The 17,332-nt window shown below is 49.2% G+C and overlaps 1 protein-coding gene across 1 annotated transcript in view; it reads right to left on the reverse strand.

Annotated features, from left to right (window-relative positions):
- Tspan15 (tetraspanin 15) overlaps positions 1 to 10,776 on the reverse strand; it is a 45,296-nt gene extending 34,520 nt beyond the window's left edge. Inside the window, exon 1 of the mRNA XM_034524284.2 lies at positions 10,551 to 10,776. Coding sequence (XP_034380175.1) covers positions 10,551 to 10,646 — 96 coding nt within the window. The 5' untranslated portion in view covers positions 10,647 to 10,776. The remainder of the gene's footprint in view (positions 1 to 10,550) is intronic.
- Between the last annotated feature and the right edge of the window lie 6,556 nt (positions 10,777 to 17,332).

Below are 17,332 nucleotides of genomic sequence, written 5' to 3' on the forward strand. Positions count from 1 at the left end.
CTGACGTGAAATTCCTTATGCTATCAAATCCCCTCTCCCTCTCTACCTAGGCTCCTTCTCTGCCCCAGCCTCAGCCCTGACTTGACTGCCTCAGGGCCTGTATACTGTGCGCCCTGACTGCTTGCCTGCCTGCCTGCCTGCCTGCCTGCCTGCCTGCCTGCCTGCCTGCCTGAGGTGTTCTCTACAGGACATTCCTTGTCAATTGCGAACTCAGCTGAAAAGCCAGCTCCTGGTTACGGCTTTCCTTGACCACAGCACCTAAAGTGGGAACTCCTAGCCCTTCCCACCGACTTCTGGATTCCCATCTGAGCAAGCATGTCCCTCTAAGGGTTTATCCAAAAGCTTTTTTGTTCATGGTTGTGTCCTGTACTATACATGCCTAGCATACAAGAGGTGTCAGCTCATGGACAGAATGAATTACTGGGCCATCCCTACCTACCATAGGAAGAACAGCTGGTCTAGCCTAGAGCCTCTAGTCCCCAACTAAGGTGTCAACCCTAACCAACTCAGAACCAGAGTCCTCTCTGGGAAAGCCTTCCCTGTGCCCTGTGACCTAGTTCACCCAGAAGGCATCTTTGCTGCAGGTGGTGCAAGCTGGCACAGGAATTCCAAGATCAGGCCCTTATCTGGTTTCCTCTGAGCCCCACCCCTGGGTGTCCCCGTGAGTCACCTAGAGAGAAGAGAGGCAGAAGGAGGGCTGGTAACCCTGCCTGTTTCTTCAGAATCAAAGCCACAGGTGCTGGGTCAGGTTGTACAGGTTGAGGTAGCCACTCCTCTGCAGGAGGGAAAGGGGTCTTGTGCAGAATTCTGGAACTTACTGCTGTTCCTTTGTACAACAGGGACAGTGGAGGGCTGCAGTCCTGCCTCACCATGATTTAGAATAAGGGAGGCCCAGACCCCGGCTGTGGGCTGTCCCCCATAGCCCATGAAGTACGGCAGGCTTCTCCATGATGAAGGCCATTCACTGGCTTCCAGCTGGGGTTTCACTATGTTCTCGTTAAAGCAATGGCCTAGAATGAGAAACTAGCCCTGCCCAAAAGAAACCAAGGAAAAAAAAATGACGGAAGTAAAAACCTCTACATATGTACAAGATGTCCAGACAGATGCCAATCAATATGTGACAGAGGTCCCATCCAGGGAAAGGATCAAAGGTAAATTATTGTCTTCATCCTATTTTCCTAAATCGCTTGACCTTTTTTTTTTTTTTTTTTTTTCTTCCTTTAAATCAGGTACTTGCATGATTTTCTCAAAAAAACAGGGCTCATTTTCAAAAGGAAAAATCTGCAAGAGCCTGGTGAGGAAGCACACACCTGCAATCATTGCTTTCTAGGCAGAAGCCAGATCACCGGGAATTCCAGGCTAGCCTGGGCTATTCTGTCTCAACAAGCAATGAAAATCTGTCAGAAACCACTTTGCTTTCCGGTCTGCTGTCACCTACCAGGACATAGGGGGAGGAGGATGACTCCTCCCAGAGAGGTCACCTCCCACTTTAACCCCAGAGTGAGATACAGGAGTGGGGACGGCTTGAAGGTTGTGGGGAGACACCTATTTCTTAGTCTGGGGGAGCATTCTGAGGCAGCTCCTTACTTTGCTCCAGACTCTGATTTCTTCTGGAGCCCCAGAGGGTCTTGAGGGACCCGTCTCGTTCTCCCAGGGTGGCCGTGGTGCGCCTGGCAGAGAAAGGAAGGGAGAGCGTGCTGGGCCGTGCCCTGTGTATATAAGGAGTGGAGTGTTTGCAATGCCAGGCTCGGCTCCCAGCTTGGTTTACATATCAGTCTACTTACTCTCAGCAAGTCTGGGTGTGTTCTGCTCTTAACATGCATTTCACCAGGGATAAGTCGCAGAGATCCCGCTGGGTGCAGAGTTCACACTCTGTGACAGTGAAATACAAAGATCCAAGGCCTGTAGACTGGGACTCTAACGCTGGCAGGGAGAAAATGCTCACTGAGCATTCACAAGGTCCTTCCTGACTTCAATCACCAACACCACATTAAAAAACGGGCAAGGTAGTGCATACTTGTAATAAATAGGAGTACTTGGGAAGTGGAGGTAGGAGGATCCGAGGTTCAAGGCCACTCTCAGCTACATTAGGAGTTTGGGACCTGGACTATATGAGACCTTGATTCAAAAAAAGGAAGAAAGGAAGGAAGGAAGGAAGGAAGGAAGGAAGGAAGGAAGGAAGGAAGGGGAAGGGGAAGGGGAAGGGGAAGGGGAAGGGGAAGGGGAAGGGAAAGGAAAGGAAAAGAAGGGCTGGAGAGATGGCTCAGTGGTTATGAGTATTTGCTGCTCCCAAGTCCAGCTCCCAGCACCCACACGGGGCAGTTCACAACTGCCTGTACTTCAGTTCCAATGGATCTGACACCCTCTCTGGCTTTCTCGGACACACACACATGCACACACACAGTGCACATAACCTCATGCAGGTGCACACACACATACCCATAGCAAACACATACGTGAATCTTTAAAAACAGAAAAAGAATCAGAGGAAAGGCTTAGAAGACTGGCCCATCCTTACAGAAGGCAAATTATTTCCTCCTGCACTCATGCCCTCTGCCACTGACCCTCCCTTTTCTCTACCACCTCACAGGACAGGGTCCTTTCTATCCTGACTTCTCAACAACACTACACACACACACATACACACACATACACACACACACATACACAAACATATACACATATACACATACACAAACACACACATACATATACACACACATACACATATGAATACACATATACACACACATACACATATATACACACATACACATATAAACACACAAACATACACACACATGCACATACACATATACACACACAAACACATACATATACACATATACACACATATATACACACAAATACACATATACACACACAAATACATGCAAACACACATGCACACACATACAGATCCAAAAGGAGACCCAACAAGCTTGGCTTCTAGAGAGCCAGTGACTGACTAGAGTTCAGCCTAACCCATTTGAAATTATGCCTCAAAATCTGGCCAACAGCAGGGAATCACACAGAGCAGCCAGGCTCAGCTCTGTCCTGGGTCCAGTCCTAGCCTTGTGGGTATAGGTAGAACCCCATCACCCTCATGCCCTAGGCTCCCTTCCCTTTGTACACTCAGCCCTAAGCTAGTATTCAGAGTGAGCCACACCCTGACCTCCAGGAGCCCAAAGCCCAGCAAGAAAAAGCAGTGTATGTAAACAGATCTCCAGGATGTCCTGGGCAATGCTAAAATTAGAGATGTGACCCCTATGGTCTCAGGCCACATGTGTTACAATAATTCACCCTGCCTCTGGGAAGAGGAGGCTCTGGGTGCCTCTGGGTGAGACTCACGGTGACAACTTGGAGATATGGTAGGGGGAACACTGGGCTGAGAAGATGAAACCTGGGGGGCTCAGTTCAGCTCCGTGGGGTGACCCTGAGCACGTCATTCAAGGAGCATTCTCCGTAAGGGCCGGGGGCATCGGTGTAGGGGGTTCAGATTGGAAACAACCTCAGAATTCCCCAGCTGTGGCCAGAAAAATAAAACGTTGGCGCAGCCTAGATTGAAGTCTGTTAAGACTACCATAAAAAGAGGGGGGCCCCTTGGGGCCCGTGAGACAGTCTCAGTCTGTAAAGTTCTAGCCTTGCGACCCCAGCAACCTAAGTTGGAGCCACAGAACACACAAAAACGTGGAAGGAGAGAACCAACTCCAAAAAGCTGTCCTCTGTCTTCCACATGCAAGATACAGGACCTGCGACAGATACACAGATACACACACACACACACACACACACACCATAAACTCACAACAACAATTCATTAACTAATTAAAAGACAGAGGCAGACCCTAGCAGATAAACAAAATTTACAAAGATTTTTCTTTGAATGAAGTCCTGGTGATTTGGTTTATTTAGTAGTGTTTAGCTAGCATGTGCAAAGCCCTGGGTTCAATAGTTAGCATCATATAAACTGGGTGTGGTGGTGGACGCCCGTAATTCTAGCATCCAGTAGGATCCGAAGTTCAAAGGCATCCTGAGACCCAGCCTCCCAAGCAAAAGCATTAAAGCATTAAGTGAGAAGGTGAAGCTCCTACAGTTCCCTGTGCAGTGAGAATATATACATATAATATATATATATATTACTATCAATGTAACATTATTAACATAATTAATATATACAATATACAAATATATGTTATATAAATATATATCAATGTTACATAAATATATAATAATACATAAATATTGCACACTGCATGTGTATGTTTGTACCCCGGCCGTCCTTTGCCTTGGATAACTTAGTAGCAGGGGTCCCCTCTGTTTAAGACAAGCTAGGGCAGGAAGAGGAGGGTACCAGGATAGGAAGGGGAGGGTACCAGGGCAGGAAGGGGAGGGTTCCAAGGCAGGAAGGGGAGGGTGCCACTGGCCATCTGCTTCATTTTTTTTTTTTTTTTTTGAGACAAAAAGATCCCCAACTCCTTCTTTTCTCCTTTTATTTTTATTTTTTAAATTTTATTTATTTTCACTGTGCATGTGTGGGCACACGGGTCATAGGGACCACATGAAGCTATCGAGCAACCCTAGAGTCAGGTCTCTTCTTCCACCTTTAAGTGGGATCAAGGGATCAAACTCAGGATGTCAGGCTTTACCCACTGAGCCATCTTTCCCACCCCACCCACCTTCTACTTTTAATTTGTGTATCACTGCATGCATTTTCTGTCAACGATGGTTTTTTTTTTTTTGGGGGGGGGGGGAAGGAAAGAATTTATTCAGCTTACATTTACAGATCACAGTCCATCAATGGAGAAAGTTAGGACAGGAACTCAAGCACGGCAGGAACCCGGAGGCAGGAGCTGACGCAGAGGCCATGGAGGGGTGCTGCTTACTGGCTTGCTCAGTCTGATTTCTTATAGAACCCAGGACCACCAGCCCAGGGATGGCACCACCCACTATGGGCTGCCCCTCACCCCACATCAATCACTAATTGAGAAAATGCTTTACAGCTGGATCTCAAGAAGGCATTTTCTTAACTGGGGCGCCTTCCTTTCTGATGACTCTGGCTTCTGTCAAGTCGACACACAACCAGCTCCCTCTTATACCCTATGTGGAGCAGTCCATAGAGAAGGCAGTAAAGATGCTCTCGCTGTGCCCATACAGAATGGACTCCAACAGAGTGTCAAAGTCAGGGTCCTAATACTATGGAAGAGATACCATGACCACAACAACTCTTATTTAAAGAAGAAGGAGGAGGAGGGAGGGGAGGAGGAGGAAAAGAAGGGGTAGGAGGAGGAAGAAGGGGAAGAAGGAGGAGGAAGAAGAAGAGGAGGAGGAGAAGGAGAAGAAGAAGGAGGAGGAGGAAGAGGATGAGGAGGAGGAAGAGGAGGAGGAGGAGGAGGAAGCATTTAATTGGGGCTTGAAGAAATGCAGAGACAAAGATAGAGCAGAGAGTAAAGGAATGGCCAATGAATATCCAGTACATGTGAGACCCATCCTATGGGCAAGCACCAGTCCCCCAACACTATTAATGAGACTCTGTTATGCTTATAGAAGAAGCCTAGTGTAACTGTCCTCTGAGAGGCTCTACCCAGCAGCTGACTGAGACAGATGCAGATGCCCACAGCCAAACATTGGATGGAGGTTGAGGACCCCTCATGAAGAGTTGGGGAAGGATTGAAAACCCTGACAGGGATAGGAACCCCACAGGAAGACCAACAGAGTCAGCTAACCTGGACCCCTGGAAATCTCAGGGAGCATACACAGGCTGGACCGAGCCCCCCGCTGCCCCCCCCCAGTACATATACAGCAGAGGGCTGCCTTGTCTGGCCTCAGTGGGAGAGGATGCACGTAATCCTACAGAGTCAATGATGGTTTTTAAGGGGAAAACATTTTACAAGCTAGGCATGGTGATATGTAATCCCAGGTACGTCAGGGAGATTATGAGTTCATAGTTATGGAGCTGGAGAAATGGTTCAGTGGTTAAAAGCACTCACTGTTTGCTCTTCCAGAGGACCCAGGTTCAATTCCCAGCACTCAAAGGGCAGCTCACAACTGTATATAATTCCAGATCTAGGGGATCTGATACCCTATTCCGGCCTCCATAGACACCAGACACACATGGCAGGAGCCTGGGTGACCTTAAAGCAGCGTGCAGGAAGGTGTGCACCCGGCATAGGCTATGACTCCCCCATGACTTCGTAGATGAAGAAGCCCACTTCCCTAGTACCTCCTCATCTATATACTCCACCCATCTACACACACACACACACACACACACACACACACACAGACCACCCCTGGCCAAGCCACACATGCACAGAATTACATACAAGTGGTTGGGAAGAGTGGCCATAGCCCTGTAAAAGCCCATGCAGAGAGGACTGCAGAGTGGGAGACACGGGGTGTCGATAGAGAAACAACTGATGGTTTTCCCTCTGGGATGGGGATCAAACCCAGGGGCTGCTCATGCTAGGCAAGTGAGTCTTCTTGCATCTCAGCCCAGATGCAGCCCCCTTCTTTCCCCTTACCTATTATGGTTTAAATACAAAAGCTTTGCTGGCATCAATAGGACACGGACAAAATTGGAGCAATGTGGGCAGGCTTAGAAAGGCCACCGCTGCCACCACTGCCACTGCAGACAACACGAAAATTCATAAAGCACTCACATTGTCCTTAAAAGTTTCCACGCAGTAAAGCAAAGATTTGCAGTATGAAGAGACAACATGCACATGAGGGGAAACGTTTGCAAACACTCGTGGGACAAGGGATGACATCCAGAGTGTGTGTGGGACTCCACCGCGCAACAGCAAAGAAGCAGCTCTGATCTTCCACCAAGGTCCTCATCTCTAAAGACATTCAGGAGACAAAGAGTCAACAAGGGCCCGCAAGATGGCTCAGCAGATAAAAGTGATTGCCACTTACTCCTGACGATCTGAGTTCGATCCCCCAGAGCCCAGAGTGGAAGAGAGAATGATCTGTTCCTGAAGTGTCCTCTGATCTCTGTATATGTGCGTATAATCCATATAGTAAGATAATAACTTTAAATGAATGAGTAGTTGACACTATTTTTAAAAAGCACTTAATACCACTTCCATGTAGGCAAAGTACTTTTTTTTGTTTGGTTTTTGGTTTTTGGTTTTTCGAGACAGGGTTTCTCTGTATAGCCCTGGCTGTCCTGGAACTCACTCTGTAGACCAGGCTGGCCTCGAACTCAGAAATCCACCTGCCTCTGCCTCCCAAGTGCTGGGATTAAAGGCGTGCGCCACCAACGCCCGGCATAGGCAAAGTACTTATACATTAAATAAAAACAAATAAATTCTATTTAAGAGCAAAAAAAAAAAAACAAAAAGAAAAAAAATTCAGGGACCAGAGCTAAAAGAGCCTGACAGAAGGTTCGTGGTGGTAAAATCTCTCAATATTTCTTTCTTTCTTTCTCTCTCTCTCTCTCTCTCTCTCTCTCTCTCTCTCTCTCTCTCTCTCTCGGATTTCCCTGTGTAGCCCAGGCTGGCCTCGAACTCACAGAGAGAGAGAGAGCCACCTGTTTCTGCCGCTCAAGTGCTGGGAACAAAGGTCCACCGCCGCCCTGCAACCACTCACACTTCGAGTTGGTAAAGTGAGTCACCCTTGCCCCGACCTGTCTTCTTGCCAGGGGTGAGGCAGGAGATGGCATCCAGATAATGGGTTTTTCTGTAAATGGTTTTCAATTAGCAGTAAACTCAATCCAGACAAATTACTTAACCGGCGGCAGCAGCCACCGCTGTCACCCTGCAGTCACACTCTGGTACCTGGAGCCGCCCCAACAGCCTTGCTTACAGCTGAGTTCTTGGCCTGGGTAGGAAGAATTTTTTTTTTTTTTTTTTTTTTAAAGCAGAAACACTGCCAGGGATGGCTGGGTTGGTACACAGCAGGCTCGGTTGGCTGAAGAGGAAAGGTTCCAAGTTCTGGGTCCTGTTCAGCCTCCAGAAAAGCAGGAGCAAGAGTCAATGCAGGCATCTACGGGAGCGGCAGTGGGCGCCGCAAGGGGCGCCACAAGGGGCCGTGACTTTGGCCTTACAAGCTCTTTTGATTTCACATAACTGTGTTTGGTCCTGCCAGAGTTTATCTTCACTCAGCTCTTCCCTCATTCTCTCTCATCACTAGTCCTAAAAAGGGATGCTGTGAGGGTGCAAGGTAGAGTATAACACATTCCCATTTTACAGGTGGAAAAAGAAGGCATTAAGAGTCAACGTGTTACACACTGAAGGCGAGGAGGGAGAGGGAATGGGACTCCTCCCTTTCCACCCTCATCTTCAACCATCCCTTTTGTCTCTGACTTATAGGCAGGACAAAACTGAGAAGAACCACTGTGATCTCCCAGGCCCAGCCAGTGCAGGCAGTTTTCAGCCCTGGCTCACACTTGCAGCTGTATGAGGAGCTCAGGTACACTGCAACAAGCATGTGTGCCAAGGCACAGGCATCTGTGGTGTTGGAAACCTCCCAGTTAATTCTGATGTAACTTTGGGTGAGAGCCTCTGAGTTATAGCTCAAATCGTCTGCCTGAACCTTCAGACGCCCTGCAACTCATACCCCACGTCTCTGCCCCACCCTTCACTCTCGGGAGCCTAGCAACGCTGCTTATCTTTCTTTCAGGGTACCTGGAGTCGGAGAACTGGGCTGGAAGCTAGCCAAAGGCTAGAACCAACAGTTATGAGACCCAAAACAGAGATATCATTTGCCTACACTATGCCAATGAGTCTTGGACATAGCAGGAATAGAATCAAAATCTACTGACTGCCAGTAGGGTCGCCTTGCAAAGGGGTCCCATTCAAAGGCAGTCTTGATGGCCAGCCTAGCAGTTCCTGCACACAGAAGAAATGCAATAAGAAGCTGGGGAAGAGGTGAAGAAAGACAAAGAGAAAATAGGGGGAGGGAGGGAAGGAAGGAAGGAGGGAGGGAGGGAGGGAAAGAGGAAGGGAGGGTCTTATTTTCAGGGGACTCTTTGGTATCTCTGGACAAGCCTACCTACGTACACACTTCTGGAGAGGTGAGCATAGGGCTAACCTGTGGAAAGATAGCCTCATGTCTAGACTGAAGTCCAGTTATTCTAAAATGCCCTGATAAGCCAGGGGTAATGGCACACCAGTGTGATCCCAGTGCCCAGTGTGTGGGAGGCAGAAACAAGAAGATCCAAAGTTCAAGGCCATCGTCAGGTACACAGTGAGTTTGGGACCAGCCTAGATGACATGAGACCCTGTCCTAAAGTGGAGGGGAGGGGGTGGGAGAGAGGGGAGGATATCCCTTGGGACCTTTGAGCTTATACCATTCACGGGCAAAGATTCCTTGCCCATAATAACACTAATGGTGCCAGACATGGTATCTTACAACTGTAATTCCAATACTTGGAATGCTAAGGCAGGAGGATCACTATGAGTTCAAGATTAGCCTGGGCTAGTTAGTGAGTTCTAGGCCAGCCAGAAATCCATAGATGCTACCTCAAAAACAAATAAGCAAACACACACACCACTACCACCAGCAGCAGCAGCTAGACTAAGCTACAGTAAGACCCTGTGACAGTAATAGCAACAACAATAATAATAGGTGTGGTGTCACACGCCTTTAATGGCAGCACTTGGGTGACAGAGGCAGGTACATAAAGAGGCCCTGTCTCAAAAAAAAAAAAAAAAAAAAAAAAAAAAAAAAAAACCCGATAGTAATAACAATAAATAGTAATAATTATTATTCACTGTTATTGTTTTTATAATATAACAATTATATTACTATCTCCTTTTTTTTTTTTTTAAAGCTCTCTGTGGTCTCGTCTTGCCCTGCCTCATTTTATTTTCACAACCATCCAAATGTTTAATAATTACTGTCTCCAACTACAGATGAGAAAGCTATGGTCAGAGAAATGAAGGAACTTCCCCAGTTCACTCAGCTAGGAAGTGGCGGGTAGTAATGAAAGCCTGGTTGTGTGCAACCAATGCCATCCTGATCCTCCGTGGGCAATGCCAGAACTCGTGGAAATAGCTACACCACCCAGGAGCCGCCAGGTTGTCTAGTGGAATGCCCCACTCTAACAAGAAGGCATGAGCATCTCCGTCCATCAAGGAAGAAAGCAAGACGCCCAAAAGACACATCTTGGCCAGAGATAAAAGGCACAGCAAGTAGCCATAGGGGCCAGACTTGGAATCCAGGTGGCCACAAGCACAACAGCTGACCACCTCACCCTGAAGGCGTGGTGGACGCAGCCAACATCGTACACACGCCCTACAGAGCAGCCAGAGGATGCACAGCAGACACGGCTGGCGAGCCGGACCCCATCAGGTGTGCTCAGCAGCACAGGTGAACAAAGTGGCGTCCTGTGGACAACCGGCTCTAACGCTGCTGAAACCGAGCTGAGCTGGGGCCGCCACGGTATCCCGGTTCCCGGGGAAGTGGTGCGAGAAGCCGTCGCGCACTACCGGAGGCCTCCCTGAGTGGCTGAAGCTGGATCCAACCCTGGATCGAGTGTAGGGGGCCATCGAGGGAGTGTGGACCGTCCCATACCCCACCCCGACCCCAGCTCCATCACTCACCCAGAACACAGTGGAGTAGACGATGAGAGAGAACTTGAGCCAAAGATAGGAGAAGCGCGCGCAGTAGCGCACCTGCTCCGAGTCCCCGCGAGGCATCTTGGCTCCCGCGCGGGGCTGCGGGGCTGCCTGGACGCGGCCACCGCTCCAGGCCCCACCTGCGGCTGTCCCGCGGCCTGGCCCGCCGCCCGCGCTCTCTCCCGGGACTGACACGGGCGCGCCGCAATCACCGCTCGGGCCAGGGAGCGGACAATGCCGGCGGCCAATGGACGCGAGGAGGCGTGTCGGGGGCGTGTCGGGTGTCGGGGCGTGGCTTCGACCCGGGGGGCGTGGCTTCTGCTGTAGATGTACAGCCGACCGGGCGAGCGGAGGGGGCAAGAATGGAAGAAGGAGCGCTCCCGGGCATAGACGTCCACGCTCCGAATCCCGGCGTGGGAGCGTGTGGCCTGCAGAGGCGTAGGAGTAAGGGCGAGCGCGCCCAGTTCCATATTTGAAAACAGGCTTCCGGGCGCTCGCACTGTAGTTCAGTGATAGAGGGCATGCCTAAGAGCCTAGGTTCCTAAGCACCGTCAAAAATAAAGCTAGCTTTCCACGGTGTGAATGAATACTGCGAGAAAGGGGTAGGGACTGACAGCAATGGAGAAGGCAGAGACAGAGGGATCTATGCGAGTAATCTGGTCTACACTGTGAGTCCCAGGACATCCAGAGCTACACAGTGAGATCCTGTCTCGAAAACAAACAAACAAACAAACAAAGCAAAACAAAACAAACAAAAAAAAATGCCAAGTGTGTTTTCATTGCAGTTACATCCTAGCGAGCACCCAGGAGACAGAAGCAAGGGGATCTCTGAGTTTGAGGGCAGCCTGGTCTACAAAGCAAGTTTCAGGCCAGCCAAGGCTATGTGTGAAACTCTGGATAAAACACAAAACAAAAACATTCGAGTGTGTAAGAGTGATGGTCACATCCTGGAAGGTCACCAGTGCAGGGTCACCATTGGAGCAGCAGTCTTCCGGAGACTGATCCTGTCCCCGGCCTTTTAACCAGCTGACCATGGAAGTTCCCTTTTGGCCCCCATCTCTGCTCCCCGAAGTTCTTTTCCCAGGAAATCCTCTTCTAGGCCCATCTTCAAACCCAGTCACTACTCAGTCAGCCAGGCCCTGACCTGCCTCCAGTCTTGCCTTGGCAGCCTGGGCCACAGGTGGCTCTGAATCAGCTTTCCTTGCTAAATGTTCCCAGCTGTCTTCTGTTGGTTTCCTGTCTCCCGCCTAGCCCAGCTTAGCGTAGAGCCTGAAAAGCAGGAGAGAGAGAGAGAGAGAGAGAGAGAGAGAGAGAGAGAGAGAGAGAGAGAGAGAGAGGCTGAGGCCAGGCGATGGTGGCACACACCTTTAATCCCAGCACTTGGGAGGCAGAGGCAGGTGGATTTCTGAGTTTGAGGCCAGCCTGGTCTACAGAGTGAGTTCCAGGACAGCCAGGGCTACACAGAGAAACCCTGTCTCAGGAAAAAACCAGAGAGAGAGAGAGAGAGAGAGAGAGAGAGAGAGAGAGAGAGAGAGAGAGACTGAGGCTGAATGCTGTGAGTGTGGGGGTGCTCTTGGTTGGATCCAGAAGAAATGTTGGATTTCTTGGAGCTGGAGGTACAGGTAAGCCAACAGACATGAGTACTTAGGTCTTCTGCAAGAACTAGAAGCCATCTTGAACCTGAGCCATCTTTCAGGGATGGTACTTTTTTGTTTTGTTTTTTAGAAATATCTCACTATAAAGCATACACACACAACACACACACACACATACACACACAAATTAAGCATAGACTGGGTAAATTAACTTAGACCCCACCCGCCCTTCCTTGTCCAAACAGAGTAAAAACTTTCCGGAGGTCATCCTCATAGAGACAGCACACTGGGCTAAATCCTTGAGGGGACACACAGCTGTCAGTTACCTGAATCCTGTCTCTAGAATGTCCTTGAGCAGGCCCGTCCTGCAAGGATGGACGGTCGAGTCTTAAGTGATTTTACTGAAGTTACAGGAACCGGTTTTGTGGCTACTCACTCATAAAGGTTTGCATTGTCACTATCTGTACCGGACCTCAGAAGGCGTGCTGAGATTTCTCTTCATGATAACTTGGCAGGAACATTTAGAGGGAAACTACCCTTGTCAGTAATGGCTACGGTTGTGGAAAGAGAAGGACGTGAGGACTCTATGTAGCTGGTGTCCTTGTGTAAGTCTGCAGCTATACAACTGGACCCAGGACTCTGCACCTCTGTTTCCCCATCTCTGAAACAATGAGGTCGGACCGTTTCTTTTCAGCCCAGACAACCTTAGATTCCTTCGTCAAATCCCCGTCGTCCTGTTGAGGAGTCGGAGATGTGGGAATTTGTTGAACATGTTGCAAAAGCACAGAAGAGGTTAACCTCAGATGCAGAGGTGTATGCTAATGACATAAAGAGCGTAGTCCCTCAGAGAAACAGCTGGTCCGAGGGCAAGGGCACGCACACAAGCTTCCGGGAGAGCCGGAGAGGGCGGGCCAGTGACCGGAAAGGAACTCTTATCTTTCTCAACTGTGCAAATGACAGCAATTCTATCTAGCTGTTGAAGGCAAACCAAACCAGAGACTCCGTTTACTTCCCGTTATAGCGCAGGCCACTAGTAAGGTTTATGTGGAGACTTGCACAGAGTTTAACCTGCCATTCAGAAGACAGCTGGGAAGGTCCAGTGATAAGGGAGGAGCTGAGGTGGAGGCTGAAAATGGGGCCCAGTGGTTGAATTGGCCTATTTCTAGCTTGCAGGCCCCGCACACCCCAGGGTAGTTGTGAATTTGGCCCAGTAGGAAATCGCGAACTTACTCAAAACATCGCACAAAGCTCTTTTGCAACAAAAACCAACAAAAACAAACAAACAAAAACTTCTGGTGGTGTGCTGCAGTTTCTTCTAACTTCTGTGGACTTGGGCTGATTGGCAGAGTGATGTCAGCTGAGACAGACGCACGTGCTGAGGCAAGACCCGTGGAGGGAAGACCCGTGGAAGACACGAGATGTTTGCAGGGTATAAATAGGACTTGAGGGGCACTAATGGGAGCTGAGCCTGGCTTGCTGGTGCGGCTCGATGTGCAACGCTTGTGGGTCTCGAGTCTTCGCTGATCTTTGCTTCCCTGAAAGAGGCACAGCCAGGAACTACTCCTGGTGTTCCTCCTGGTTCCTCCTGCTGACTCAAGCCAAGACTGAGGCCTGGCTGTCTCTGTAGGCAGTGCCACTGCTGCTGATTCGTGCTTGCTATCCTGACTCTATCAAACTGAACGTGAAATGTTTGTGAGCGGATCAAGCTCCTGCTGCCTGCTCACCTGTGAACTGAACTGCCGATTTCCACACAACACAGACGGGAGTTGTTCCAAAGAACCTTTCTGAACAGGTCCACTTCCCCTGTGTCCTTTCTTTCCCACTACCTCTCGTGGGTGGTGGGTTACAAGGGAGGCTAAAGTGTTTAAGACCCATCATTAAAGATAGACACTGAAAAAAATTAAAGTTATGTGGTGGTGGTGATGACAGTGATTGATTTAGAATCTCAGAATTAGCTTTTGTTGTAAAACAACAGCAAAACAAAACAAAACTTCTGGGCCACACTTCTCTGAAAGGAAGAGTGGTTTGGAGAAGTTCAGGAGGGGTTTCTCCAGACCAGACATCCAATCTTTTTCTTGGTTTCCCATCCTGGGCCCCAGGTACATGTGTACAGTCTTTGGGACATTTTCATCAGGAAGTCTTTTCAGTCATGTGACACAATCCTGAGACCACATGTTGCTAAAGATAGTGTGAGGTTTGGGTTTCATACCATCCCGACTGGCCATGAGTCTGTCCTCCAGCTCCAAACAGCAGCCAGCTCCCTCCAGAGCAAGCTGGGATAGACACCCCCTTAGATTACACAGGGATAGATCACACAGGGGGCTGGATTTCCTGCTTACCTTCTTCCTCTAGAACCTCCAATGTTGCATCCTTTCCTATCCTTCTGTCCAGGGTGGCTGTTTTGCCTGGACTTGAAGGTGGATCCATGGATTAAGAAATTATTTCTAAATGGACACTGCTCCAAACACACCATATGAGTTTTCTGGGCTGAGGAGTTTTCTGGAATATGGGACTATGTGTGTAAACGTGAGAGAATCCTTGAAGAACCAAGGAAGCCAGCCATCCTGATTTCCCATCCTTAGACAGCTCAGGGTGCTTGGAGAATGTGTCCTGGGTGAGACCTGGTCTCATGTCACTCAGACTGGCCTTCATCTAGTTGACCATGGTGGTTTTGATGAGAAATGTCCTCCATAGGGTCGGGGTTTTGAACACTTGGTCCCCAATTGATGTGGACTCTTCTGGGAATGTTGTGGGAAGGACACCCTTGCTGGATGGGCTTTGAGAGTTCAGGGCTCACTGCGATTCCAGTTCACCGCCCTTGCTTCCTGCGGGCGGTTAGAGATGTCCGTTCTCGGCTTCCTGTTCCCAGCACTATGCTTCTGCCTTTGTGATGTGCCTTTCTGCTAGGATGGACTCTTTCTGGTTCAGGGATTGAAAGACCACACTCTGTATGGCCCTGGCTGTCCTGGAATTCACTCTGTAGACCAGGCTAGCCTCAGACCCACAGAGATCTGCCTCCCAAGTGCTGTAGCCACCACTGCTTGGCACCATAATGGACTTTTACCCCTCTGAAACTAGAGCCCAAATAAGCGCTTTTCTCAGTGAGATCCTTTTGCTCAAGGTATTTTATCATGCCAACCGTAAAGTATCTGTACTAGTCAGGGTTCTCTAGAGTCACAGAACTTATGAGTAGTCTCTATATAGTTAGGGAATGTGTTGATGACACACGGTCTCTAGTCCAACTCCCCAACAATGGTCAGCAGCAGCTGTGAATGGAAGTCCCAGTCCAGACAGTTGCTCAGTCCCACAAGGCAAGCAGGTGAAGAAGAGAGAATCTTCCTTCTTCCAATGTCCTTATGTAGGTCTCCAGCAGAAGGGGTGGCCTGGATTAAAGGTGTGTGCCACCACTGATGCAATGACCTTGAACTTGTAATCCTCCTCCCGACATCTTCTGGAATCATAAGTGTGTGCCTGGTGTTTAGCTGTCATTTTGTATTTTCGGGGATGGGGCGGGGGGGGGGGTTTCTATATAGCTCTTGAAACTCACAATCCTCTGCCTCCGACTCTGGTGTGGTGGTTTTACACTACAGGTTTTAGTTGGCTTTTCATTGATGTAAAAATATAGGAACTGTCTTGGTCCGTGTTCTATTGCTGTGAAGAGACTCTGTGACCACAGTAACTCTTACAAAAGAAAGCATTTAATTGGGGCTTGCCTAAAGTTTCAAAGGTTTAGTCCATTATCATCATGGTGGGTAGCGTGGACTCACACAAGCAGACATGGTGCTGGAGAAGTAGCTGAAAGTTCTACAGACAACAGGATCCACAGGGGAGAGGGAGAGAAAGGGTCTTTGGAAACCTCCAGGCCCACCCCCAGTGACACACTTCCTTCAACAAGGCCACACCTCCTAATCCTTCTCAAGTAGTGCCACTCTCTGGTGACCAAGCATTCAAATGTATGGGCCTGTGGGGGCCATTCTTATTCAAACCACCACGCAGGCCAAAAGCAATTAGGGATGGAAAAGGTTTACTTGGCTTCCTGCCCCCATTACATCCCACCACTGAGGGATGCTACTGAAGCCAAAGCAGCAACTAAACCGAGCAGGAACCTGGATGCAGGAAGTGAAGTGCAAGCTGTGGAAGAAGGCTGCTTACTGGCTGGCTCCAAGTCACATTCCATTCCTTCCCTTACACCTCCCACGACTCCTGCCCAGGGGTAGCATGCGTATATGTGAGTGCAGGTGCCCATGGACTCCAGAAGAGCGTGTGGGGAGCCCTGGAGTTGGAGCTAACAAGTGTGTGCTGGGAACCAAACACAGGCCCTCTGCAGGAGCAGTATACTCCCAATAGCCAAACCATCTCCCCAACCCCCTAAAATGTCTTTTTAAAAGAAAATACTCCTATTTTTATTTCATTCCCCTGATGGCTGGTGAGGTTGAGTATTTTAATATACTGATCAGCCTGTTGTTGTTCAGCAAATGCCTGGTTTTATTCATTGTGTATGTTTTAGTTAGGTCATAGATTCTTCCCCGAAGAGGCTAGTGCCAAGGGCCGACAGGCTGAGAATATGCCATTCAGGCTGGTCCTGTGGCTTTGGTGGCAGAGGGTCTCAGAAGCAGCCACCAGCCAGAGATGGCCTTGTTGGGGCCCCAACCTGGAATTCTGGGAAAGCAGTCTGGGTATTTTGACTGATAGAAGGTTGGGCATGGCTTGTGTTTTTGACTGACAGAAGGTTGGGCGTGGCTTGTGTGGCTCACACAGGAAATGCCTGGTACCCTATTCCTTGCAGTGGGGGCAGAGCAGCTGTTTCCAGGAAAAGCTGGGTGCTACTAGAAAGGGAAGGCTCAGGGAATCTCACTAGGCTCCCCTGGCAGTCTGATGGTCTAGTATCAGTTTGTCTTCTAGTACGGTAAGTAAAAAACAGAGGCAAGCTAATTGTGATGGCTTGTATATACTTGACACAAGAGAATGGCACTATTAGAAGGTGTGGCCCTGTTGGAGTAGTCGTGGCCTTGTTGGAGTAAGTGTGTCACTGTGGGCATGCATTTAAGACCCTCACCCTAGCTGCCTGGAAGCCAGTATTCTGTTAGCAGCCTTCAGATGAAGATGGAGAACTCTCAGCTCCTCCTGCACCATGCCTGTCTGGATGCTACCATGCTCCAGCCTTGATGATAA

The sequence above is a fragment of the Arvicanthis niloticus genome, chromosome 20 (genome assembly GCF_011762505.2).
Source record: "Arvicanthis niloticus isolate mArvNil1 chromosome 20, mArvNil1.pat.X, whole genome shotgun sequence".
NCBI classification, from domain to species: Eukaryota; Metazoa; Chordata; class Mammalia; order Rodentia; family Muridae; genus Arvicanthis; species Arvicanthis niloticus.